General features: G+C 43.7%; 1 protein-coding gene across 2 annotated transcripts; it reads left to right on the forward strand.

Annotated features, from left to right (window-relative positions):
- The first annotated feature begins 11,945 nt into the window (after positions 1-11,945).
- On the forward strand, positions 11,946-25,436 carry LOC139368352 (renin binding protein). 2 transcript variants are annotated; one of them, XM_071107124.1, is made up of 11 exons: positions 11,946-12,104; positions 12,392-12,512; positions 12,697-12,772; positions 14,132-14,207; positions 20,187-20,365; positions 20,891-21,118; positions 21,266-21,347; positions 21,839-22,014; positions 23,684-23,815; positions 24,040-24,127; positions 24,553-25,436. In XM_071107124.1, the coding sequence occupies exons 2-11, from the start codon at positions 12,412-12,414 to the stop codon at positions 24,627-24,629; spliced, it is 1,215 nt and encodes a 404-aa protein (XP_070963225.1). In that variant the 5' UTR covers positions 11,946-12,104; positions 12,392-12,411; the 3' UTR covers positions 24,630-25,436. The 2 variants fall into 2 exon arrangements, with proteins under 2 accessions (XP_070963225.1, XP_070963224.1); XM_071107123.1 differs by having other exon boundaries at positions 11,958-12,104; positions 12,407-12,512.
- The last annotated feature ends 881 nt before the right edge of the window (positions 25,437-26,317 follow it).

Here is a 26,317-nt window from a genome sequence, read left to right on the forward strand (position 1 = left end):
AATGTACCTTAATTAAGCTCTCTTCTTTTGGTCTGTAATTGTAACACTGCAGTTTGAAAAATTGTCAAATATAGTTTTTGCTTAAATTAGTCATACGTTTTCAAAGTTCAATTTGTTCTAATTATTTTTTGTGATCTTTCTTGCAGGCATCATATCTGTTTTGATTTATTGAAAGTATTGTATTGACTTCTTTTAGACTGATGATCAAATGTGTGGCTACTCTATAATATAAAACTTTTTTTTACATTTTCTTACTAAAATTTATGATTCTTGTGGCAATAAAAAAACATTTCAATTTGAAGTGTGGTTAATTTGATTATTTTTTACTTTGTTCCCTTTGTCAGTGTATGCTTACTGTGAGTTTTGCTATACTCCAATCCAGTGAAATTGTGAACTAATGTTTTGAATTGTCCATTTTATTCATCATGTCTGCAAAAGCCAATATCCTCTCTGTTAGTGGATTTCAGTGGCCTACTTGTATACTTAAAAACACCTGCCGTGTCATATCCTTCATCCTTCCAAATGTTACATTTTCTGTTTTATTACACAGCTCTAACTAAAGCTTGATCCCAACATAAGTGAAACCGTGTCCTTGTGTGACAACAATGAGGATGTGCAGATAAAGGACAGCTTGGTAAATGAGTGGCACGTTTACTGCTCTCAGGTGGCAGCATGCTCGATAGTATCACTGTATATCAGGTAAAGGTGATGGTTACTGTTTTCAGATGAGAGCTTCTTCATGAAGCAGTGGCGCAGTTCAAGTAGGTGGGAATGAACACTTTAGCCTCTTTCTAGGTTTCAGAACTAGTTCTAGGAACTTGTGCACAGGTTCTGGAACATCTGTGATTGTTGTTGCAGAGTTGGGGGTCAAGTCCATGTCGATTCAGGAAGTATATTGAAATTCAAATTCCTTTTTTCCCTTCATTGAAAAGCATTGAGAAGAAGTTGGATGGGAATTTCAGTTTACTACCTGAATTGACTGAATAGAAATATAATTGAACGCAAACCCTGTGTGGTGGTGTTGTGTCATCATGGTTATCATCAAGCAAATGCTAAAAAAGCTTGCGATGCAAGAAATTGTTAGAACTAGGAAGTATTGGAGCAAAGGTCATAAGTCCTACATTAGGCTAAAAGAGGCACTTTTGTGTATGGTGTGTTTTGTCATTACATACTTTTTGTATACCAAAACGAATGTACATCCTGGTGATTGTGTCACGTTCTGACCTTTATTTCCTTTGTTTTGTATTTATTTAGTATGGTCAGGGCGTGAGTTGGGTGGGCAGTCTGTTTGTTTTTCTATGATTTGGGGATTTGTATGTTTCGGCCTAGTATGTTTCTCAATCAGAGGCAGGTGTCATTAGTTGTCTCTGATTGAGAATCATACTTAGGTAGCCTGTGTTGCACTGTTTGTTTGTGGGTGATTGTCTATGTTGATTGCTTGTGTCATCACAGTTCTCATTTAGCTTCACGGTCGTTATTTGTTTATTGTTTTTGTATTCAGTGTTCAGTACTTTCTTTAATGAAATATCAAGATGAACACAAACCATGCCGCGTTTTGGTCCGCCTTTCCTCCTTTCCAGGAAGAACCGCGTGACAGAATCACCCACCACAACAGGACCAAACGGCGTGGTAACGGGCAACAGCAACAGCGATGTCAGGATTTCGGGACATGGGAGCAGAATCTGGACTACACAACTTGGGAGGCGATAGACAGGTTGGCGGTCGACCTAGGGAGAGTGCCGGAGCCCGCCTGGGATTTGATGGAGCAGTGCGCGGAAGGTTACAGGAGAATGAGGTTGGCAAAGCGAAAACGGCGGGCAAGGAAGCCCGAGAGCCAGCCCCAACATTTTCTTGGGCGGGGGCACACAGGAAGTATGGCGAAGCCAGGTAGGAGACCTGAGCCAACTTCCTGTGCTTACCGGAGGGCGAGAGAGACCGGGCAGGCACCGTGTTGTGCTGTGGAGCGCACGGTGTCCCCAGTGCGGGTGCATAGCCCAGTGCGGTACATACCAGCTCCGCATATCGGCCGGGCTAGAGTGGGCATCGAGCCAAGTGCCATGAAGCCGGCTCTACGCATCTGGTCTCCAGTGCGTCTCCTTGGGCCGGCTTACATGGCACCAGCCTTGCGCATGGTGTCCCCGGTTCACCTGCATAGCCCAGAGCGGGCAATTCCACCTCGCCGCACTGGCAGGGCGACCGGGAGCATTCAACCAGGTAAGGTTGGGCAGGCTCGGTGCTCAAGAGCTCCAGTGCGCCTGCACGGTCCGGTCTATCCGGTGCCACCTCCACGCATCAGCCCTCCGGTGGCAGCTCCCCGCACTCGCCCTGAGGTGCGTGTCCTCGGCCCAGTACCACCAGTGCCGGCACCACGCATCAGGCCTATAGTGCGTCCCGCCTGTCCAGCGCTGCCAGAGCTCCCGCCCCTCAGTCCAGAGGCGCCAGAGCCCCTCATTCCAGAGGTGCCAGAGCTCCTCAGTCCAGTGCTGCCAGAGCCTTCCTCTCCAGCGTTGCCGGAGCTTCCCGTCTGCCCAGCGCCATCAGAGTCGTCAGTCTGCCCAGCTCCATCTGAGCTACCCGTCTGCCCAGCACCATCAGAGTCGCCAGTCTGCCCAGCGCCGCCTGAGCCACCCGTCTGCCCAGCGCCGCCAGTGCCGTCAGTCTGCCCAGCGCCGCCTGAGCCACCCGTCTGCCCAGCGCAGCCAGTGCCACCAGTCTGCCCAGCGCCGCCAGTCTGCCCAGCGCCGCCAGTCTGCCCAGTGCCGCCAGTCTGCCCAGCGCCGCAAGTGCCGCCAGTCTGCAAGGAGCCGCCAGTGCCGCCAGTCTGCAAGGAGCCGCCAGTGCCGCCAGTCTGCAAGGAGCCGCCAGTGCCGCCAGTCTGCAAGGAGCCGCCAGTGCCGCCAGTCTGCAAGGAGCCGCCAGTGCCGCCAGTCTGCAAGGAGCCGCCAGTGCCGCCAGTCAGCCAGGAGCCGCCAGTGCCGCCAGTCTGCCAGGAGCCGCCAGTCAGCCAGGAGCCGCCAGTCAGCCAGGAGCCGCCAGTGCCGCCAGTCAGCCAGGAGCCGCCAGTGCCGCCAGTCAGCCAGGAGCCGCCAGTGCCGCCAGTCAGCCAGGAGCCGCCAGTGCCGCCAGTCTGCAAGCAGCCGCCAGTGCCGCCAGTCTGCCAGGAGCCGCCAGTCTGCCAGTCAGCCAGGAGCCGCCAGTCAGCCAGGAGCCGCCAGTCAGCCAGGAGCCGCCAGTGCCGCCAGTCAGCCAGGAGCCGCCAGTGCCGCCAGTCAGCCAGGAGCCGCCAGTGCCGCCAGTCAGCCAGGAGCCGCCAGTCAGCCAGGAGCCGCCAGTGCCGCCAGTCAGCCAGGAGCCGCCAGTGCCGCCAGTCAGCCCTGAGGCGCCAGTCAGCCCAGAGGCGCCAGAGCCCCTCAGCCCAGAGGCGCCAGAGCCCCTCAGCCCAGAGGCGCCAGAGCCCCTCAGCCCAGAGGCGCCAGAGCCCCTTAGCCCAGAGGCGCCAGAGCCCCTCAGCCCAGAGGCGCCTGAGCCCCTCTGTCCAGAGCCCCTGCACCTCTGTCCAGAGCTGCGCCTCCGTCCAGTGGGGTCATTTAGAAGGGTCGCCGTGGTTAGGAAGCCACGGAGGCGGACAATGAGGCAGACCAAATAAAACTGTGAAGGACCTCGGCGTTACTCTGGACCCTGATCTCTCTTTTGAAGAACATATCAAGACCATTTCAAGGACAGCTTTTTTCCATCTACGTAACATTGCAAAAATCAGAAACTTTCTGTCCAAAAATGATGCAGAAAAATTAATCCATGCTTTTGTCACTTCCAGGTTAGACTACTGCAATGCTCTACTTTCCGGCTACCCGGATAAAGCACTAAATAAACTTCAGTTAGTGCTAAATACGGCTGCTAGAATCCTGACTAGAACCAAAAAATTTGATCATATTACTCCAGTGCTAGCCTCTCTACACTGGCTTCCTGTCAAAGCAAGGGCTGATTTCAAGGTTTTACTGCTAACCTACAAAGCATTACATGGGCTTGCTCCTACCTATCTCTCTGATTTGGTCCTGCCGTACATACCTACACGTACGCTACGGTCACAAGACGCAGGCCTCCTAATTGTCCCTAGAATTTTTAAGCAAACAGCTGGAGGCAGGGCTTTCTCCTATAGAGCTCCATTTTTATGGAACGGTCTGCCTACCCATGTCAGAGACGCAAACTCGGTCTCAACCTTTAAGTCTCTACTGAAGACTCATCTCTTCAGTGGGTCATATGATTGAGTGTAGTCTGGCCCAGGAGTGGGAGGGTGAACGGAAAGGCTCTGGAGCAACGAACCGCCCTTGCTGTCTCTGCCTGGCCGGTTCCCCTCTTTCCACTGGGATTCTCTGCCTCTAACCCTATTACAGGGGCTGAGTCACTGGCCTTACTGGGGCTCTCTCATGCCGTCCCTGGAGGGGGTGCGTCACCTGAGTGGGTTGAGTCACTGATGTGGTCATCCTGTCTGGGTTGGCACCCCCCCCCCCTTGGGTTGTGCCGTGGCGGAGGTCTTTGTGGGCTATACTCAGCCTTGTCTCAGGATGGTAAGTTGGTGGTTGAAGATATCCCTCTAGTGTTGTGGGGGCTGTGCTTTGGCAAAGTGGGTGGGGTTATATCCTTCCTGTTTGGCCCTGTCCGGGGGTGTCCTCGGATGGGGCCACAGTGTCTCCTGACCCCTCCTGTCTCAGCCTCCAGTATTTATGCTGCAGTAGTTTATGTGTCGGGGGGCTAGGGTCAGTTTGTTATATCTGGAGTACTTCTCCTGTCCTATTCGGTGTCCTGTGTGAATCTAAGTGTGCGTTCTCTAATTCTCTCCTTCTCTCTTTCTCTCTCTCGGAGGACCTGAGCCCTAGGACCATGCCCCAGGACTACCTGACATGATGACTCCTTGCTGTCCCCAGTCCACCTGGCTGTGCTGCTGCTCCAGTTTCAACTGACCTGAGCCATAGGACCATGCCCCAGGAATACCTGACATGATGACTCCTTGCTGTCCCCAGTCCACCTGACTGTGCTGCTGCTCCAGTTTCAACTATTCTGCCTTATTATAATTCGACCATGCTGGTCATTTATGAACATTTGAACATCTTGACCATGTTTTGTTATAATCTCCACCCGGCACAGCCAGAAGAGGACTGGCCACCCCACATAGCCTGGTTCCTCTCTAGGTTTCTTCCTAGGTTTTGGCCTTTCTAGGGAGTTTTTCCTAGCCACCGTGCTTCTACACCTGCATTGCTTGCTGTTTGGGGTTTTAGGCTGGGTTTCTGTACAGCACTTTGAGATATCAGCTGATGTACGAAGGGCTATATAAATAAATTTGATTTGATTTGACCAAGACTATGGTGAAGTGGGGTCCACGTCCCGCGCCAGAGCCGCCACTGCGGACAGACGCCCACCCAGACCCTCCCCTTTAGGTTAAGGTTTTGCGGTCGGAGTCCGCACCTTTGGGGGGGGGGTACTGTCACGTTCTGACCTATATTTCCTTTGTTTTGTATTTATTTAGTATGGTCAGGGCGTGAGTTGGGTGGGCAGTCTGTTTGTTTTTCTATGATTTGGGGATTTGTATGTTTCGGCCTAGTATGTTTCTCAATCAGAGGCAGGTGTCATTAGTTTGTCTGTTGATTGCTTGTGTCATCACAGTTCTCATTTAGCTTCACGGTCGTTATTTGTTTATTGTTTTTGTATTCAGTGTTCAGTACTTTCTTTAATTAAATATCAAGATGAACACAAACCACGCCACGTTTTGGTCTGCCTTTCCTCCTTCCCAGGAAGAACCGCGTGACAGATTGCTCTGTGGTGTGGATTGTTAACCAAAATACTTACAATTTGTTGATCTATACAACACAAATGAATGCAGGTTTGACAAATGTATATTTTTGTGTATGCATTGCATAATGCATTGTCATATAGTAGTTAACTGTCCTTGTCTTTGAATTGAGATTAGGGTTGTTGATGTCGGCAGCCAGTTATGATCGGGGTTAGAATATCAACATTCTTTCAATTTAAAAAAAAACCCAATTTATTTAACATTATGTTGAAATTATTATGGATAAATGAATAAACAATATCCCCATTTTAAATAGAATTGTAACTAAGTAAACTTATACTCTGTTATATAAGTGATTAACAATATGAGTTCATAAGAAGGGATTGTGTGACACGGACAAGGAGTAATAAAAAGTTAATGAACACCATTCCAACTAGGCAGAAACAAATGGGTTGGGGACTGTGTAAACACATAAGGTCGTTAGCCTATGGTTGACCCTACTGAAACTTAGCTCTGGGGTTTTTAGATAAGTCAGTGAGTGCATTCCTAGGTTTTCTATTAATTAAAACTGTCAGTTCAGTGGTGATCGATAATGTTGAGGGGTCAAAAGTTATCTGGTAGTGTGTTAGTAAGTTAGAATGAACTTTTCACCTTACTTTGTCCCGGTCGAGAGGAGGGGATTCTGTTAAAGCAGTGAAATGACGTCATGATCTGTATATAAACTGCTGCACGTGATTAAGTGGGAGCACTCTCCGAGAATAAATTCTATTACCTATTATTGAAAGACTGGTCTGCGTCTATTTTATGCAAACAAGAAATCTTACAAATTCTCATAAAATAGATTAAGGGCTTTCAATTGATGAAAGCACATTGGCATAATTAAATTACAGTAACACATTATTATGTAAATGTGTATCTAAATCCTCACTCAAACAATTGATTTCTACCTCAGATATTATTCTCTCCCTTCCGTGCTCTTCTTCTTTTCTAATCAGTAAGATGCCAATATTGCCATCATATCTCCGTCATCAGAGTCATCTCACTGCAACTGTTTTCCTTCCCTCCTAACCATCCATGTGGGTACTGCAGTTGCCCACAAGATTGAATGAATAATAGATTTCCACTTTAGGAATACCCTACCTACCTAAACATTTGGAGCTCCTGCTCTTTTCATGTCACATACTGACCATGTGAATCCAGGTAAAGCTATGATCCCTTATTGATGTAATTTGGTAAATCCACTTCAATCATTGTAGAAGAAGGGGAGGAGACGGATTAAATAAGTACTTTTAAGCCCTGAAACAATTAAGACATGGATTGTGTATATGTGCCATTCAGAGGGTGAATGGTCAAGACAAAAGTTTTAAATGCCTTTGCAATGGGTATGGTAGTAGGTGCCAGATGCACTGGTTTGAGTGTGTCAAGAACTGCAACGTTGCTCAGTTTTTCACGCTTAACAGGTTCCCGTGTGTATCAAGAATGGTCCACCATCCAAAGGACATCCAGCCAACTTGATACAACTTTGGGAAGCATTGGAGTCAACATGGGCTAGCATCCCTGTGGAAAGCTTTTGACACCTTGTAGAGTCCATGCCGAATTGAGGCTGTTCTGAGGGCCAAAGGGGGTTCAATATCTACATATATACTAAGTGTACGAAACATTAGGAACAGCTTCCTAATACTTTGTACACTTAGTATATATGTAGACATGCATTTCCCAGATAATGGTGTCAAAGCAGAGTTCAATGACAGAAGCGAGAACCCCTCAGGGCCATAGTCCAACCCTATCAAGGCATCCAGGACTCACCAGGAGCTGCACAAGGAACTGCTTGCTGCTAGCCCACAAAAAGTAGGCACCACAAAGATGAGTATAAGCATAAGCCCTTTACATCGTACACACAAACTCTGCTTTTATCAGGACATCAGGATTCCAAAGCAGAGTCTGATCATCTGGAAAGACCCAAACAAGTGTTCCTAGTCCAATTTGGAGCTCAAGCGCCAAACGTTCTAGGAGCATTCTGAAGTTCCATGTTCAGCATCTGGCCGCCATTCTAATGTTTTTTTGCTGTAGCACCATAAATAGTTATCAACCTAATTTTAAGAGTTTTTAATATATTTTTATAATATTTTTTAATATTTTAATTTTACCCCCTTTTTCAAGGTATCCAATTATTATTAGTTACTATCTTGTCTCATCGCTACAACTCCCGTACGGGCTCGGGAGAGAGGAAGGTCGAAAGTCATGCGTCCTCCAAAACACAACCCAACCAAGCCGCACTGCTTCTTAACACAGCGCGCATCCAAATCAAATCAAATTTATTTATATAGCCCTTCGTACATCAGCTGATATCTCAAAGTGCTGTACAGAAACCCAGCCTAAAACCCCAAACAGCAAGCAATGCAGGTGTAGAAGCACGGTGGCTAGGAAAAACTCCCTAGAAAGGCCAAAACCTAGGAAGAAACCTAGAGAGGAACCAGGCTATGTGGGGTGGCCAGTCCTCTTCTGGCTGTGCCGGGTGGAGATTATAACAGAACATGGCCAAGATGTTCAAATGTTCATAAATGACCAGCATGGTCGAATAATGATAAGGCAGAACAGTTGAAACTGGAGCAGCAGCACGGCCAGGTGGACTGGGGACAGAAAGGAGTCATCATGTATGGTCCTCCGAGAGAGAGAAAGAAAGAAAGAAGGAGAGGATTAGAGAACGCACACTTAGATTCACACAGGACACCGAATAGGACAGGAGAAGTACTCCAGATATAACAAACTGACCCTAGCCCCCCGACACATAAACTACTGCAGCATAAATACTGGAGGCTGAGACAGGAGGGGTCAGGAGACACAATCCAACCTGGAAGCCAGTGGCACCAATGTGTCAGAGGAAACACAGTGCACCTGGCGACCTTGGTTAGCTTGCACTGCGCCCGGCCCGGCCCGCCACAGGAGTCGCTGGTGTGCGATGAGACAAGAATATCCCTACCGGCCAAACCCTCCCTAACCCGGACGACACTAGGCCAATTGTGCATCGCCCCACGGACCTCCCAGTCACGGCCGGCTGTGACAGAGCCTGGGCGCGAACCCACAGTCTCTGGTGGCATAGCTAGCGCTGCGATGCAGTGCCCTAGATCACCTAATTTTAAGATTTTGGCAAACTATGCAGAAGTTGAATTGCCTGAAAATACATTGCCTGAAAATCAGGCAAGAAAGACATGCCTATTACAATAATTCATTTTTGAAAACTGTGTAAGAGACATCGAATTCCTGGGTTTGAATATGTTATGTGAGGAGGACTTAGTTGTCATGTTATACATTTGAAGCAACAAAAGTTTAGATAATTTGGTCATGAAAACATGTGTTCCTATTTCTTAGTGTACCTCAAACCTCCCCAATGTTTTTCCATCACCAATAATGAATCCTCATGTCAAGCATGTCGCGATGTACCAAGCCATAACTACTGTATTTAACAACCCAAAATGAACCCATTACACCCAGAGCCACACTACATGGCCAAAACTGTGTGGACACAACTTCAAATTAGTGGATTAGTGGACCCGCATGAAATTAGTGGACCCGCATGAGCGCCTGCAATAGGCTGAGCAAGTTTAAACCACGCCCAGTCTCTACTGTGATAAGCCAACAGACGGGTTGGAACTGTCTATCACAGTATAAAGAATACTGTTTTACATACGTCTTGTCAGTTCCCTGTTCTGCCCTGCGTGGTATTACAGTGAGCCTGTATATACGAAAGTTGCATTTGCCATTTATTACTTAGCTAATAAAAAATACATAGTATAAAATCGGTGACTCATTGTTATATTTATCCTGATACCAGATTCGAATTTACGCAACCCTAACACTACCGAGTTCCAAACTACCTTTGGAAGCAACGTCAGCACAAGAACTGTTCGTTGGGAGCTTCATGACATGGCCGAACAGCCGCACACAAGCCTAAGATCACCATACGCAATGCCAAGCGTCAACTGGAGTGGTGTAAAGCTTGCCGCCATTGGACTCTTGTGCAGTGGAAACACATCCTCTGGATTGATGAAACAAGCTGCACCATCTGGCAGTCCGACGGACGAATATGGGTTTTGCGGATGCCAGGAGAACACTACCTGCCCAAATTTGGTGGAGTTTGGTGGAGGAGGAATAATGGTCCCTGGTGGTTTTTCATGGTTCGAGCTAGACCCCTTAGTTCTAGTGAATGGAAATCTTAACTCTACAGCAATACAATGACATTCTAAATTATTCTGTGCTTCCAACTTTGGGGCAACAAGTTGGGGGAAGGCCCTTTCCGGTTTCAGCATGATAATGCCCCATGCACAAAACGAGATCTATACAGAAATGGTTTGTCGATATTGGTGTGGAAGAACTTAACTGGCCTGCACAGAGCCCTGACCTCAACCTAATCAAACACCTTTGGGATGAATTGGCACACCGACTTTGAGCCAGGCCTAATCGCCCAACATCAGTGCACGATCTCACTAATGCTCTTGTGGCTAAATGGAAGCAAGTCCCTGCAGAAATGTTCCAAATTCTAGTGAAAAGCCTTCCCAGAAGAGTGGAGACTGTTATAGTGGCAAAGGGGGGACAAACTACATATTAATGCCCATGATTTTGGAATGAGATGTTCGACGAGCGGTGTCCACGTACTTTTGTTAATGTATTGTACATGATGTTAATGTTAATGTATTGTACACTTAGTTCTTCCTAGGTTACCTATTTTGACTGAAAAGGACGTGTCCTTCATGTCCTAGCTATGTCCTTCATGCTCTCCTTTTCCCTGTCTCCTCCTCCTTTCCCCTCCCTCTCCCCTCTCTCCCTACCACTCCTTTCACGCTCTCCTCCCTTCCTCTCCTTCTCTCCCCCTTCCCACTATCCCCCCCCTCCTCTCTCCATCTATGGACCTAGGGGTAAGGGCCTGTGCAGTAAGCTTGAGCTGCAGCAGGTGCTTGAAAGGCATAAGAAGGAGCAAACCCAGAAAGAGGAAAGAAACTAGGCCAGGACTCCCCTGGAGGAGGTGCTTCTGACGCGCCAACAGAAAAACACAGAGGTGAGTGGGGAACGCTAAGGTAGCCTATCCCATCTCACACAGCCCACACCTGGGTCATGTTTATTAAGCAAGGGTTTCCCCCATCTGTTGGAGTTTGTCAGAGTCCGACAGAACCTGAAGAAGATCCAGGCATTCCACAAGGCTACAAACTCTTGAGTTAGTTGTGTGGACAGGCTCAGAATAGACTGACACAGAATAGACGCTTAGACGTACTGTATGATGCCTGGGAAAGGCCATGAATCAGCATTGGCTCTCTCCCAACTTTTCCAAAATGGCTTCCTTCCACTTCCACAGTCCCACACATTGACAATACTGTGCTTGTGTGCAGAGACTAGTCAGACACTCATACAACATCACTGATACGATTTGAAGGCATAAGGATATCGTGAACTTAGAAATATTTTAAACCAAGGACAAACATCGACAAATATTCACATTGAACTAGCTGTGGGGGAATGAAATACTATATTCCTGTTCAATGGGTCAGTCAAAGGGGTGTGGATCTATGGTTTCAGTGTTAGGACTCTGGACAGTATTCAGTCAAATTTAATTGGTCACATACACATATTTAGCAGATATTATTGCAGGTGTAGCGAAATGCTTGGATATAAAACTATATATTCCTAACACATCTTCTCTAAATAATGCTATATTTTGTGTTTCTTTATTTCCATGTATAATATTAAAAACATTTAAGTGTTAACTGTATTTTTCATGCTTATGAACGGTACTGTATTTAAAAATAATTATGCATCTGAGGATGTTTCTAAAGCATTGCACAGTATACAGTATGTTGACATTAAATGTTAACACTGTAGACAATAGAAATACATTACAGCTAAATAACAAATATGAAATATAAGTTCTTTGTATTAGAAGTTAGAAATCAATTGTCATTGAAATGTAGCCCATAACTAAGTTTTGTGATCCTATATGAATTGTGTCTTTGTTCATAGGTAACAGCGGAGGGGTATGCTTTAGGTTTAGCCTCCTACTACATTCTACCATTGAATAAAAGGGGTTTGCTTTTATTTTGTCATTCTCCCTGCTCCTCACATGACCGATCTCGGGAAGCACATGACCCCACATGACAAGCAGTCATGTGATAAGACTTTAAACGTCCTCCTCTTGAAGTAACCAGTTTTTTTTTTGTCTGTACACTGTGTTGACTACGGTTGCGTTCGCGTCTAAGACGGAATACGTCCGCATTTATCGAATGAAGCTCCGTTACAAGAGTGAAAATCTAAAACTACGTTTGGGAAAAAGGTAACTAAGCGCAGCGCTTTAAAATAATCGACTTCTCTATAGAGCAGAAGTGGTCTGAAGTGTAGAGACGAGTCCAACGTAAGGTATCTATTAGAAAGTACATAGTACATTGATATGTCTAACTTGTCACTTGTTCAGAAATATGATTCACACCATAGCCGTAAACCATCATTATGCTTCCTGAACGGGTCCTGCAAGAATAGTATTTAGGATATCCGAATAACGGCATTACAGTGTTCTACTAACTAAGACCTACCAATTTTAATCTGGCTTGATGATCGATTCAGTCTTGCTTTTGGAAGGTGTGATGTCTGTCGAGAAGCTGCAGCGTTATCGAGAGCAGATGCGCACAGAGCTGGACAAAGTGGTGGACTTCTGGCAGAAATACTCTCATGACACACAATATGGGTAAAACCATTTGATCACATATTCACAAATATTTGTCGAAATGTTTTATTTTAACATTTTCTTTATCATAATTAATTTTTACAAACATTTAAAAAAAAGTGTAGCCTTGTCTAGCTGTAGGATAGTATGTATGCCATGTCTGTGAGATGAGATCAATTGACCAATTCACAATGTATTTTTCCAGTGGATTTTTCACTTGTATAGGGAAAGATGGAAAAATCTACGATGAGCTGAAATATGTCTGGTTGCAGGGGAGACAGGTAAACTCATCCACAAATGTTCAGTGATTGCCTTACCGCTCAACACCAAGCAGCCAGACCAATGCAAAGGCCTGCTAATAACATTGATGTGCATATTCTGCTGACTGTTGCAGTGCACCTTGATTTGATTATTGGGTGGGTTTTCCTATAAATGTACTTTTTAAAAAGTCATTTTTTTTTGGCCTTGAGCAAATTTCAGGTCTGCTGAGCGCAAACTTGAACATTGTGAAAATTCAGTGCAACTTCCAGCGTGCATTTACTGTGAACACTGATGCTGTACCCACTTTAAGTTACCCTTGAAACAGTGGTCAAGTAGGCTGCTGTGGCTATTTGATCATAATGTAGGCCTACCAGAGTGAAGAAAATGCATCCCATAACATTTGAACATGGAAATAGATGTTCTATCATTCAGCCTACAGTTGCAGCCAATGTGTGGCTACAGTTGCAGTCAATGTGTGGTCTTCAGTGTAGGCCTGACATTAACCGGTCTATCCACTTGTCCTTCAGACAAAGAGGGGACTGAAAATGTTGTGGTGTTTGATGCAAGAAACCACTTTTCAAAATAAAATGCATCATTATTCCCATACCATTATTACAGAGAATCAGATCAATTATGCTGCCTTCTGCCTATTGGCTACTTAGCTTATTAAAGCCTGTCTCAAAATAGAACACTGCCCCTTTTAAGACAAGAAAAAAGCTCTTTAATTTACTCACTTTTCAAAGATGGCTAGAAATGCACACGTTTTGTGCTTTTGTAGGAAGCAGTCACTCACCCATTTCAGACTACAAGGTGGGCTAATAACTCACTAACTAGCAAAGGATATGAACAAATGTGCACACGTGGTTACATGTAGCTCTTGCTTTGAACTCAAAACAAGCGCATCAACTCATGACCGTTCATGCTGTAAACACAATCTAGTTCAAAGTGAATGGCACAGATCCATATGACAATGGTCGATTTGCATATAGGCCTACTGCAGCTCTGACTGGTTATGGAGCTTAGGTCTGTGTAGAGTACGGGCCTGAGTCAGGCCTGTCAATGCAATAGAATCCTACTCTGCGTTCTGCCTACAACATCTCTTGCATAGTTTGTTTTGTTTCAGTATGTTGCATTGAAAGTGGCTAATATTGCATGGATACGATCACATTTCTAACAATAAAGGGGAACTTTGATAGTGTTAACTAACAGGGAAAACTCTAGAAAGTGAACTTCAATTAAATCTTGTGCTTCTCTGCGCTGGCTGATATTTCTTCTGCGTGGCAGTAATGGGCTGCATGCCCTCGCACTTGCTCAGCTTAGAGGGAACATTGCTCAAAATACAATTTCACATTTTCACTTGGATCAATGTATCTTTGCAGGTGTGGATGTATTGCCGCCTATACAGGACAATGGAGCGCTTCAACAAGCCTGAGATCCTGGAAGCCGCCAAATCTGGTATGTGGGTTTGGTGGTTGCACAGCATCTTTGTCAGTTATTGGGAGTGAAAATACATACCTATTCAGACTGTTAAAGCATTTGAGTGGATTTCCAAACACTTATCAGGTTGTTTCGTTGTTGTGTCCTGTCAGCTTTGCAAGGAATTTCCCAAGTAAGCATTTAGCTTCAAGTTTTTTTCAAAGGTGGTAGATGGTGAAATGTTTTCTGTTAGTGATTTAGTTAATTAATGCAAGTCCTTTAACCTGTTGCGATGAGCAATCCCGTATCCGGGAGCGTAATTATAGCCTCAAGCTCATTACCATAACGCAACGTTAACTATTCATGAAAATCGCAAATGAAATAAATATATTGGCTCTCAAGCTTAGCCTTTTGTTAACAACACTGTCATCTCAGATTTTCAAAATAGGCTTTTCAACCATAGCAAAACAAGCATTTGTGTAAGAGTATTGATAGCTAGCATAGCATTAAGCCTAGCATTCAGCACGCAACATTTTCACAAAAACAAGAAAAGCATTCAAATAAAATCATTTACCTTTGAAGAACTTTGGATGTTTTCAATGAGGAGACTCAGTTAGATAGCAAATGTTCAGTTTTTCCAAAAATATTATTTGTGTAGGAGAAATCGCTCCATTTTGTTAATCACGTTTGGCTAAGAAAAAACCCCGAAAATTCAGTCATTATAACGCCAAACTTTTTTCCAAATTAACTCCATAATATCGACAGAAACATGGCAAACGTTGTTTAGAATCAATCCTCAAGGTGTTTTTCACATATCTATTCGATGATATATCATTCGTGGAAGTTTGGTTTCTCCTCTGAACGACATGGAAAAATGCATGCAGCTGGAGATTGCGCACCAATTTCGACGGAGGACACCAGGCGGACACCTGGTAAATGTAGTCTCTTATGGTCAATCTTCCAATGATATGCCTACAAATACGTCACAATGCTGCAGACACCTTGGGGAAACGACAGAGAGTGTAGGCTCATTCCTGGCGCATTCACAGCCATATAAGGAGACATTGGAACACAGCGCCTTCAAAATCTGGGACATTTCCTGTTTGAAATTTCATCTTGGTTTCGCCTGTAGCATCAGTTCTGTGGCACTCACAGATAATATCTTTACAGTTTTGGAAACGTCAGTGTTTTCTTTCCAAAGCTGTCAATTATATGCATAGTCAAGCATCTTTTCGTGACAAAATATCTTGTTTAAAACGGGAATGTTTTTCATCCAAAAATGAAATACTGCCCCCAGAGTTTCAAGAGGTCCTTTAAAGAGGTCACCTCACCTGCTGTGCCAGTATTCTGACTCATTTAACTGATGCAAAGTTTTAAAAATTCCAAGATGGTGTAGCAGTGCAGACATAGTTTGTTGTTCTCCCATGCACATTTAGTATTTTTTGTATACATGTCAATTTATTTTCAATCTCTTTTTCCCATTTTTAAATGAAATATATCTTCCGGCAACCCGCCTCACCCAATGTGGTACTGATCTGCTATTTTTAGACCTTATTGCCAGAACCTCCATCAGGAGCTAATTAGCTACTAGCTATTTAGTCATTGTTAGCCACTGCTAGCGGCCTTTTGCACAGACACCAGACGCTTTTAGCCTGGATAATACTTCCCAGCCTGCCAGTATCGGACTGTTTTCTCCACTACAACACCGGATTCCTACCAAAAGCCCTGGGCCATTACTCCTGATTATCACAGCTAGCTAGCTGCTACCGAGTGGCCCAGCCCCGACGCTAGCTTTGAGCCAGGCCCACCACCCGGCCTGCTCAGTGATCACTTGGCTACACAGCTGATGCCTCCCGGACTCTTCACTAACACGATTAGAATCCACTACTCCACCGGATTCTTGCCATAAGCTCTGGACCTTTGCATCGGATCATTGCTGTTAGCTAGCTGTTACCAAGTGGCTATAGTCGTTAACGCCCTTGTCCCGAAGCTAGCACCAGGTGCATCTCCCGGCTAGCAAACTAAATTACTATGAAATTAAATTAGCTACAATACCACTTTTGCCAACTGGCCTGGACCCTTTCTTGACACGGAGCCCCGCCGTTCCATCACGACTAGTCTGCTGACGTAATTCCATCCGTTGTGCCCTCAACCGGCCTTTGCCAGATGTCGGAGCAGATGCTTCTACTAGCCTCGGCCTGCTAACTTTGTTGAACACTGTGTCTCCCGCTTGCTAACAACTACCCAGCGGCTTCCCTGTTTCATCTATTGCTGTTCACTGGACCATATGATCACTTGGCTACATAGCTGATACTTGCTGGACTGTTCATTAATCACGGTACTCCATTTTGTTTATTTTTGTTTCTGTCGGCCCCAGCCTCGTACTCAGGCCCTGTGTGTAGTTAACTGACCCTCTCTGCCCATTCATCGCCATTTTACCTGTTGTTGTCTTCGCTGATTAGCTGTTGTCTTACCGGTTGATGTCTTAGCTAGCTCTCCCAATCAACACCTGTGATTGCTTTATGCCTCAATGTCAATATGCCTTGTATACTGTTGTTTAGGATAGTTATCATTGTTTTAGTTTACTGTGGAGCCCCTAGTCCCACTCAACATGCTTCAGATACCTCTTTTGTCCCACATGCTGTGACCTCACCCAGCTTAACTAATGCGTCCAGAGATGCAACCTCTCTTATCGTCACTCAATGCCTAGGTTTACCTCCACTGTACCCACACCCTACCATACCCCTGTCTGTACGTTATACCCTGAATCTATCCTACCATGCCCAGAAATGTTGCTCCTTTTATTCTCTGTCGCACTAGATGACCAGTTTTGATAGCCTTTAGCTGTACCCTCATCCTACTCCTGCTCTGTTGCTCGGGTGATGTGGAGGTTAACCTGTAGTGACACCCCATCCCGTGAACGGGACCGTTGTCATCATCTGACACTAATTAGCATAACACAACGGACATAAATCTTCCTAGAAAATCTTCCTATTCATGAAAATCACAAGTGAACTATATTGGAACACAGCTTAGCCTTTTGTTAATCACCCTGTCGTCTCAGATTTTCAAAATATGCTTTACAGCCAACGCTAGACAAGCATTTGTGTAAGTTTATCATAGCCTAGCATAGCATTATGCCTTGCTAGCAGCACCTTGTCACGAAAATCAGAAAAGCAATCAAATTCAATCGTTTACCTTGGATGAACTTCGGATGTTTTCACTCACGAGACTCCCAGGTAGACAGCCAAAGTTCATTTTTTTCCCAAAATATTATTTTTGTAGGCGAAATAGCTCCGTTTGTTCTTCACGTTTGGCTGAGAAATCGCCAAAAAATATTCCAAATTAGCTCCATAATATCGACAAACATGGCAAACGTTGTTTAGAATCCATCCTTAAGGTGTTTTTCTAATATCTATTCGATAATATATCCGTCGGGACAATTTGTTTTTCACTAGGACCGATTGGAGTAATGGCTACCTCCTATTTTACACAAGAATCTCTCTCGGAGCCACCATGTGACCACTTACGCAATGTAGCCTACGGCTATTCTTCAACAGAAATGCGTAAAACTACGTCACAATGCTGTAGACACCTTGGGGAATACGTAGAAAGCGTAAGCTCGTTGATGGTACAATCACAGCTGAATAGGGAGTCATTGGAACACAGTGCTTTCCAAACCTGGGGCACTTCCGGATTGGATTTTTCTCAGGCTTTCTCCTGCAACATCAGTTCTGTTATACTCCCAGACAATATCTTTACAGTTTTGGAAACGTTAGTTAGTGTTTTCTATCCAAAGCTGTGAATTATATGCATATTCTAGCATCTTTTCCTGACAAAATATCCCGTATAAAACGGGAATGTTTTTTTTTCCAAAAATGAAAATACTGCCCCCTAACACCAAGAGGTTAACCCAGGTCCTGCGTGTCCCCAGGTGCTCTCATTTGTTGACTTCTGTAACCGTACAAGCCTTGGTTTCATGCATGTTAACATCAGAAGCCTTCTCCCTAAATTTGTTTTACTCACTGCTTTAGCACACTCCGCCAACCTCTGATGTTCTTGCAGTGTCTGAATCCTGGCTTAGGAAGGCCACCAAAAATTCTGAGATTTCCATACCCAACTACAACATTTTCTGACAAGATGGAACTGCCAAAGGGGGAGGAGTTGCAATCTACTGCAGAGAGAACCTGCAAAGTTCTGTCATACTTTTAAATCTGTAAACATGGGCACCCTCATAGATATTATCCTGACCAACTTGCCCTCCAAATACATCTCCGCTGTTTTCAATCAGGATCTCAGCGATCACTGTCTCATTGCCTGCATCCGCTATGGGTCCACGGTCAAACGACCACCTCATCACTGTCAAATGCTCCCTAAAACACTTTTGCTAGCAGGCCTTTCTAATCGACCTTGGCCCGGGTATCCTGGAAGGATATTGCCCTCATCCCGTCAGTAGAGGATGCCTGGTCGTTCTTTAAAAGTAATTTCCTCAATATCTTAAATAAGCATGCCCCTTTCAAAAAATGTAGAACTCAGAACAGACATAGCCCTTGGTTCACTCCAGACCTGACTGCCCTCGACCAGCACAAAAACATCCTGTGGGGCACTGCACTAGCATCGAGTAGTCCCTGCGATATGCAACTTTTCAGGGAAGTCAGTAACCAATACACGCAGTCAGTCAGGAGAAGCAAAGGCTAGGTTTTTCAAACATAAATTTCCTACCGATCCTCGCTCCAGTAGGTATATCTCACTGGTCATCCCCAAAGCCAACACCTCCTTTGGCCGCATTTCCTTCCAGTTCTCTGCTACCAATTACTAGAACGAATTGCAAAAATCGCTGAAGTAGGAGACTTATATCTCCCTCACTAACTTTAAACATCAGCTATCTGAGCAGCTAACTGATTGCTGCAGCTGTACACAGCCCATCTGTAAATAGCCCATCCAATCTACCTACCTCATCCACATATATATATTTTTTTTACTTTTTTGCTCCCCAGAATTTCTACTTGCACATCATCATCTGCACATCTGTCATTCCAGTGCTAAATTGTAATCACTTCGCTACTATGGCCTATTTATTGCCTTACCACCTCACGCCGTTTGCACACACTGCATATAGACTTTTTATGTTATTGACTCTACGTTTGTGTAACTCTGTTGTTTGTGTTGCACTGCTTTGCTTTATCTTGGCCAGGTCGCAGTTATAAATGAGAACTTGTTCTCAACTTGGCCTACCTGGTTAAATAAAGGTTAAATAAAAAATTTAAAAATGAGTCGGTCTTTGACAACCTGAGTGAAGATGGTACTTAACCTGAGCGCAGACGGTAGTTAAGCAACAGAGAAAATAGCTGTTTTGAACCACTTAGTATGGTGTAGGCTACATACAAGATATGAGCAAATACAAATTACAGGTGTCATGAAGACTAAAAGCAGAAAAAAGCGCACCCAATGTTATCGACAGCATGAAGATACACACATTTCCAGTAGAAGACACACAGATGTAATGAAACAGAAAAAACACCAATAGGATTTACTCCAATGTTAGTTTCAGGATTTCTGGATCTAGAACACAACCTTCTCCTATGAAACTAGTCTGGGCATGCAACAGCTTATTTGCCTATAGAAAACAAACTCGCACTGCTTTTAATATTTTTTTATATATATATATATTTGTTTTTTATTTAACTAGGCAAGTCAGTTAAGAACAAATTCATATTTACAATGACTGCCTACCGGGGAACAGTGGGTTCAGGGGCAGAACAACAGATTTTTTTACCTTGTCAGCTCGGAGATTCGATCCAGCCCAACACTCTAACCACTAGGCTACCTGCCACCCACACTCGCCAAAGATGGTAAACATTGAGTGATCCTCTTTGTTTTTCCGGTTTGCTATTCAATCGGAACTTAAAAATGTATACCACATTTTTAATTTGCTGCAGAAAAACAAACAGGAGTGTGGTCTCTATAGGGATTTTGGTACACAATTCTACTTGTGATGAGCAAACTTTGTTTTCTTAGGAGGTGCATTCTTGCGACGCTTCGCTCGCATTCCCAATAGTGGCAGCCCATGGAAGTGTGCCTTTTGTTTGACCAGGGACGGTAAAGCCCTGAAAGTGCAGAGGACCATCTTCAGCGAGTGTTTCTATGTCATGGCCATGGATGAGCTGGCTAGGGTCACAGGAGACAAAGACATGCAGGTAAAACAGCCCGGGGCACTAAACACTTCCACAATAAAGTTCTCTGTTGTTAAACTGGAAATCTGTGATCAATACAGCCATGTTTTAATTCATTATTAGTAATTAGTTTAACTGTTGAGCCCATGAGAACCCAAAATGTAAGCTTTTTTTTACATGGTTAAAACTATAATTTTGAAATCATGGAATGAACCTTCCATCCACAGTGCTGTCTCTGAATTATAGACAGATAACATTTCTCCAGCCCCATTGTTTCGCTGTTTACCAACACAGTGGCGAGGTCCCCACTTTACTGTTTGAAATGCAGATGACCCCTTTAACCTAAAGTTAAACAATTCTTTACTTTCTGTGGGGGGGGGGGGGGGGGGGGCGACTTCCGGTCTGTTGAAAAGGGCCATGCATCAAAGACCCAATCAAATTTGAGCAGAATGGGGGCTAATATCTGCTAGCCAATCAGAACACAGAACCCTTAGTGGGTTTTGCCTGTATTATGGCCTATTTTATTTCTCATATGCCCTCTGTTACTAGGCGGAAGCAGCACAAATGATGGACCAGCTGGTCCACTGGGTGAGGGTGGACCCATCAGGCCTGGGCAAGCCCCAGCTTTCTGGAGACACCCCGGTCTGCAGCATGGCTGTCCCCATGATGCTGCTGTGTCTGGTGCAGCAGCTCACGGAGGCCCGCAGGGGGGAAGAGGTAGACAAGTACAGGGAGGTTGGAGGCTGGTGCGTAAAGCAGATCCTCCAACACCTTCAGGTAAAGAACTGTAGGCCTTCAAATATGAAACAACCAGGTGTGTGTGTGTCTGATTGAGCCCGTTTGGAGTGTCAGATGGAAGGCGTTTGCACTTTTCGGGGCATTTCCATTGGTTCCATTGAATTGTCTATGACTGTCTTTGTACAGAGAGGTGGTACGGCCATTTTGGAAAGTGTCTCATCAGAAGGAAAGGAACTTCCTGGTTGCGAGGGGCGACTGCAAAACCCAGGTGATACCCTTTGTACTCAACTAAATGAGATTTCTCTAGATCAGGGCTGTTCAATTCCAGTCCTGGAGGGCCAAAAAACTTCTATTTTTTGTTTCTCTCTGGTTTTTAATTGCACTCGCCTAGTGTCCCAGATCTGAATTAGTCCCTTATTAGAAGGAGAGGATGAAAACCAGAAGTGTTTTGGCCCTCCAGGAACGACATTGACAGCCCTGCTGTAGATAATGTTTGCTAAGCTCCATATTACTTGTCAAGTCATCTAACATAGTGGTATATATTAGTGTATTACCTTATTATTATTATTATTATTATTATTATTATTATTATCCCTAACACTATGTTTTCTGTTTTGTGTAATAACACTAGTTACTTAGTTAGACTGGATACTGCACATGTAGTGATATCTAAGATGACTGTGTTGTTACCATTGTATTGCCTGCCTGTTTCTTTCCTTTCTGGCTTCCTTATTTATTTTATATATACATTTGCCATAGGCCATGCACTGGAAGCAGGCTGGTTCCTGCTTCAGTACGGTTTGGAGAATGGGGACCAGGAGCTCCAAAGGACAGCAGTGGACAAGTTCATGGAGATCCCCTTTCTGACAGGCTGGGACAAGGAGCACGGAGGGCTCCTCTACTTCCTGGATGTGGACGGTTACTGCCCCACACAGGTACATCCTGTGAAAGTAGACTTAATTTATTTCCGGTATGGGCCTCCTATGTGTGCACCAAAACATTTTATGGGCCTAATCATAGAAATACATATAGAATCCCTATTAATTCAGTATGTTGTCTGTGGGCCTAAGTCTTAAAAGATGTATCATTTAACTTTTATTATTTTTCCTTTTGGCATAAACACAACCAGTCATGTATTTTTATTTGATTGTCAATGTTTTACCGATACGGCGTACCCCCACTATTTATTTTGCTGGGATGCCGTACCGGACCATAACGCCTTACTTTCACCCCTGCATACTAGTTTTCTAAATAGAGTAAAATAGAGTTAAAAAACGCAAGTTGATTCACCCACTGAGTCATACAGCTGCATAAGACAAAAAACATATTCACACAAGCACTGGTATGTAACCCTTTCTCCAATGCTGAGCCCCTCCTTTACACATCTGGACAGCAAATTGCTGGAATTGAATCCCTGAGCTGACAAGGTAAAAATCTGCCCCTGAGCAAGGCAGTTAACCCACTGTTCCCCGGGTGCCGAAGACGTGGATGTCGATTAAGGCATCGATTAAGGTGCTGATTCAGAGGGGTTAGGTTGGGGTTAAATGCTGAAGACACTCAGCATTCAGTTGTACAACTGACAAGGTATCCCCTTTCCCTTTTACACGTCTGTTGCTAGACAGAACCTTAGTGATTTCTGTTCTTCCTCACTTCATCTGACAGTATTACATAGAGCCACGACTACATGGAACTCTATTCCACATCAAGTAACCGATGCAAGCAGTAAATTTAGATTTCAAAAATATATATTTTTTAAACTTATGGAACAGCAGGGACTGCGAAGCAACAAACATTGGCACAGACAGACACACAATACACACATGCACATAAAAACACACACACACACACAATGTTTGTGTTGCTTCACAGTCCCCGCTGTTCCATAAGATTTTTTTAATCGGTTTTTGAAATCTAAATTTACTGCTTTGCGTCGGTTACTTGATGTGGAATAGAGTTCCACGTAGTCATGGTAACATACGCACTGTAACACAATAATATACGCACTATACATACACATGGATTTAGTACTGTAGATATGTGTTAGTGGTGGAGTAGGGGCCTGAGAGCACACAGTGTGTTGTGAAATCTGTGAATGTATTGTAATGTTTTTAAAATTGTATAAACTGCCCTAATGTTGCTGCTTTGGCAGCAGCTAATGGAGGTTCATAATAAATACAAATACTTGACCTCGGCCCCAACTCCTCACCTTTTCCACATTGGATCCCTGATGGCTAACATTAACATATCCTGACAGAATGTAAACGTTCTACATTTCCTTCTCTCCCTCAGTAACATGAATAAGTATATTTCATATTTTTAAGTTTAAAGTCCGAACCCATCAATACAACACTGCGCTTGCTGCAAATGCACGAGTCGTTCAAACAAGCATAAACATCAGTGTAGGAGTCATTTGGCAGCTCAAACCCACACTCATCACAAAGGGTTGAATGGGTGAAAGTAATATGGATGAAATGGCAACTGAGGGGACCAAACCTATTGCTTTTGCTTGTCCAACCCTTTCATGGCCTTTTTATTAATTGACTAAATAAGGGAACAAAGTACTATAGAAATGTGAACCAGCGCCAATGTGTTCTGTATTCACAGTTGGAGTGGAGTATGAAACTATGGTGGCCGCACTGTGAGGCTCTCATCGCATACCTGATGGCCTACAGCCATACCAAAGAGCCAGCCCTGCTGGACCGATTCTCTCAAGTGTACGACTACACCTTCAGCCATGTGAGTGAACTCCAGTCTAATTGTGTGTTTTAATTGTATACATTTTTTTGCTATCGTTCTGCTAAAAATACAATACATGGAAATGGCATGACATATGGGTGTCATTTTATATGTAGAGAATAAGTAACACAAATATTTGGTACTGCAGCTCAAATTAAGCTAAACTGCTTTGAGGAGCTAACCTTTTGCAATATGGTGTGCTGTTTGTCTTCCTGTTTATGCAGTTTTCTGATGCTGAGAATGGCGAGTGGTTTGGATATTTGACCCAGCAAGGGAAAGTGACACTGGATTTTAAAGGAGGGCCTTTCAAAGGTGAGAATGTTAACAGGCCAGAGAAGGGGTTAGTCAGAAACCATGACAGGCATAAATAATTGTACCTCCTGTTTGAGACAATACAGTAATGTATACATTTGTTTGATATATGCTCAATCTGTAATATTTTATGTTTTGCCCTTGTTTCTATATGTCCATATCACCCACTCTAGTGGATATAGTAAATACAATGTGGTTGTAATTGATTACAGTAATTGCAAGGCTTCCTTTCCCCCAACCAAAAAGTGGTGGAGGCGCGACACTTCTATTTTATTATGAATGAATTAAAAACAGACGTTTCGGTCATGGTAGACCTTCATCAGACTGGTTTCTTTGCCCAAAATAAATGCATCAGATGAAGTGTTTTGACCTTGTGTACGTCTGTGATTACACTGACTATTAATCTTCCTTTCGTTTTATTTCAGGTTTCTTCCATGTGCCTCGGTGCCTTTATATGTGCGAGAAAATCCTGGACTCTATACTGAACAAACAGGAAACCTGAGGTCACCAACTAGCATGACCTGGACAATGTAATTTTATAATCATTATTTACACTGAGTATACAAAACATTAAGAACACCTTCCTAATATTGAGTTTAATTTCCCCCTTTTGCCCTCATAACAGCCTCAATTCGTCAGGGCATGGACTCAACAAGGTGTCGAAAGCGTTCCACAGGGATTCTGACCAATGTTGACTCCAATGCGTACCACAGTTGTCATGTTGGCTGGATGTCCTTTGGGTGGTGGACCATTCTTGACACACACGGGAAACTGTTGAGCGTGAAAAACCCAGCAGCGTTAAAGTTCTTGACACAAACAATATCCCGTTCAAAGACACTCACCCTTTGATTAGCACACATACACAATCCTTGTCTCAATTGTTTCAATGCTTAAACAATCTTCTTTAACCTGTCTCCTCCCCTTCATCTACACTGATTGAAGTGGATTTAGTAAGTGCCATCAAAAAGGAAGCATTGCGTTCACCTGGTCAGTCTCATGGAAATGTTTTATAGACTCAGTGTAGACAATATTGGACAATGTTGTCAATTTTCTGAGATTCTGGAAACAGTTTTGAAAGCAAAATTGCAGATTACTGCATATGTTCTTAAAGTGAAGATCGCCTACATTTTATTAGTAACAGTGAAGGGGAAAGAAAATGGCTATAGAAATAGGGGACACACACTGCAAAGTTTTGTACTAAGATGATTACATCAGCTCAACTGTTTGTTGTGTTAACTGTGTGTTGTAAGCCTATATGTTTGGCATCTTGAAATATGAAACACAATTTAATAAATTAATTAAATCATAACAATATTTCCTTTATTTGCCTATCATGTAAGGTGACCCAAAATCACTTGGTTATTTACCATAGAGAATATTGCAAAAAGTTGTTATTGTGTGTCAAAGCCTGTAGGCCGGAAAGACAGAACATGACCATCTATAACATTGTCAGGAGGTCATGTACCGGTGTGCAGCTCTGCATCTCTCACCAAGAGAAGCTTAGACTCATTTCACAATGATGGCAACAAGGCTCTTGCTTAATTTGAATTAGTGTTTGAAACTTAAAATCATTTGAACTTTGAGCGCAGCAAGCAGCACCACAAAAATGCCCCAGAACCCTTTAAGACCCAAGACAACTTGTTGTAGCTGTTCTATGATAAATGTATCACATGTAAATTTAGCTTTCATGATCCATAACCTAATTAATATTTTACAATGTATACTGTAGTTATATTATGATTATTTTCTTTCTAATTTTTAATTTGGTATGTGGTATGTTCATTTCATTTGTAGTGCTTTTTTTAAGTCTAGCACCTGTATAGTTATAAGGAAATAACAATTTACAGTAACTCATGTCTAGTCAATGATTAAATTAACCTACATGCAGCCAAATGTTCTATGACAGTCATTGAATATTGTAATTACATTCTGTGTTATGTCCTTTCTATCTGTGATACTTGTATTTTCATCACAACATAGGACGAAGTAAAACAGACTGGGACACAAGGCAAAAACATTGCGGTTCATTTCAAGTAAATACTAGGTTTATACTGTAATGAATAATGTTTTAAAATATAAAGTCAGCAAAAAAAGAAACATCCCTTTTTCAGGACCCTGTCCTTCAAAGATAATTCGTAAAAATCCAAATAACTTCACAGATCTTCATTATAAAGCGCTTAAACACTGTTT

Source organism: Oncorhynchus clarkii, chromosome 16, assembly GCF_045791955.1.
Source record: "Oncorhynchus clarkii lewisi isolate Uvic-CL-2024 chromosome 16, UVic_Ocla_1.0, whole genome shotgun sequence".
In the NCBI taxonomy this organism is placed as follows: Eukaryota; Metazoa; Chordata; class Actinopteri; order Salmoniformes; family Salmonidae; genus Oncorhynchus; species Oncorhynchus clarkii.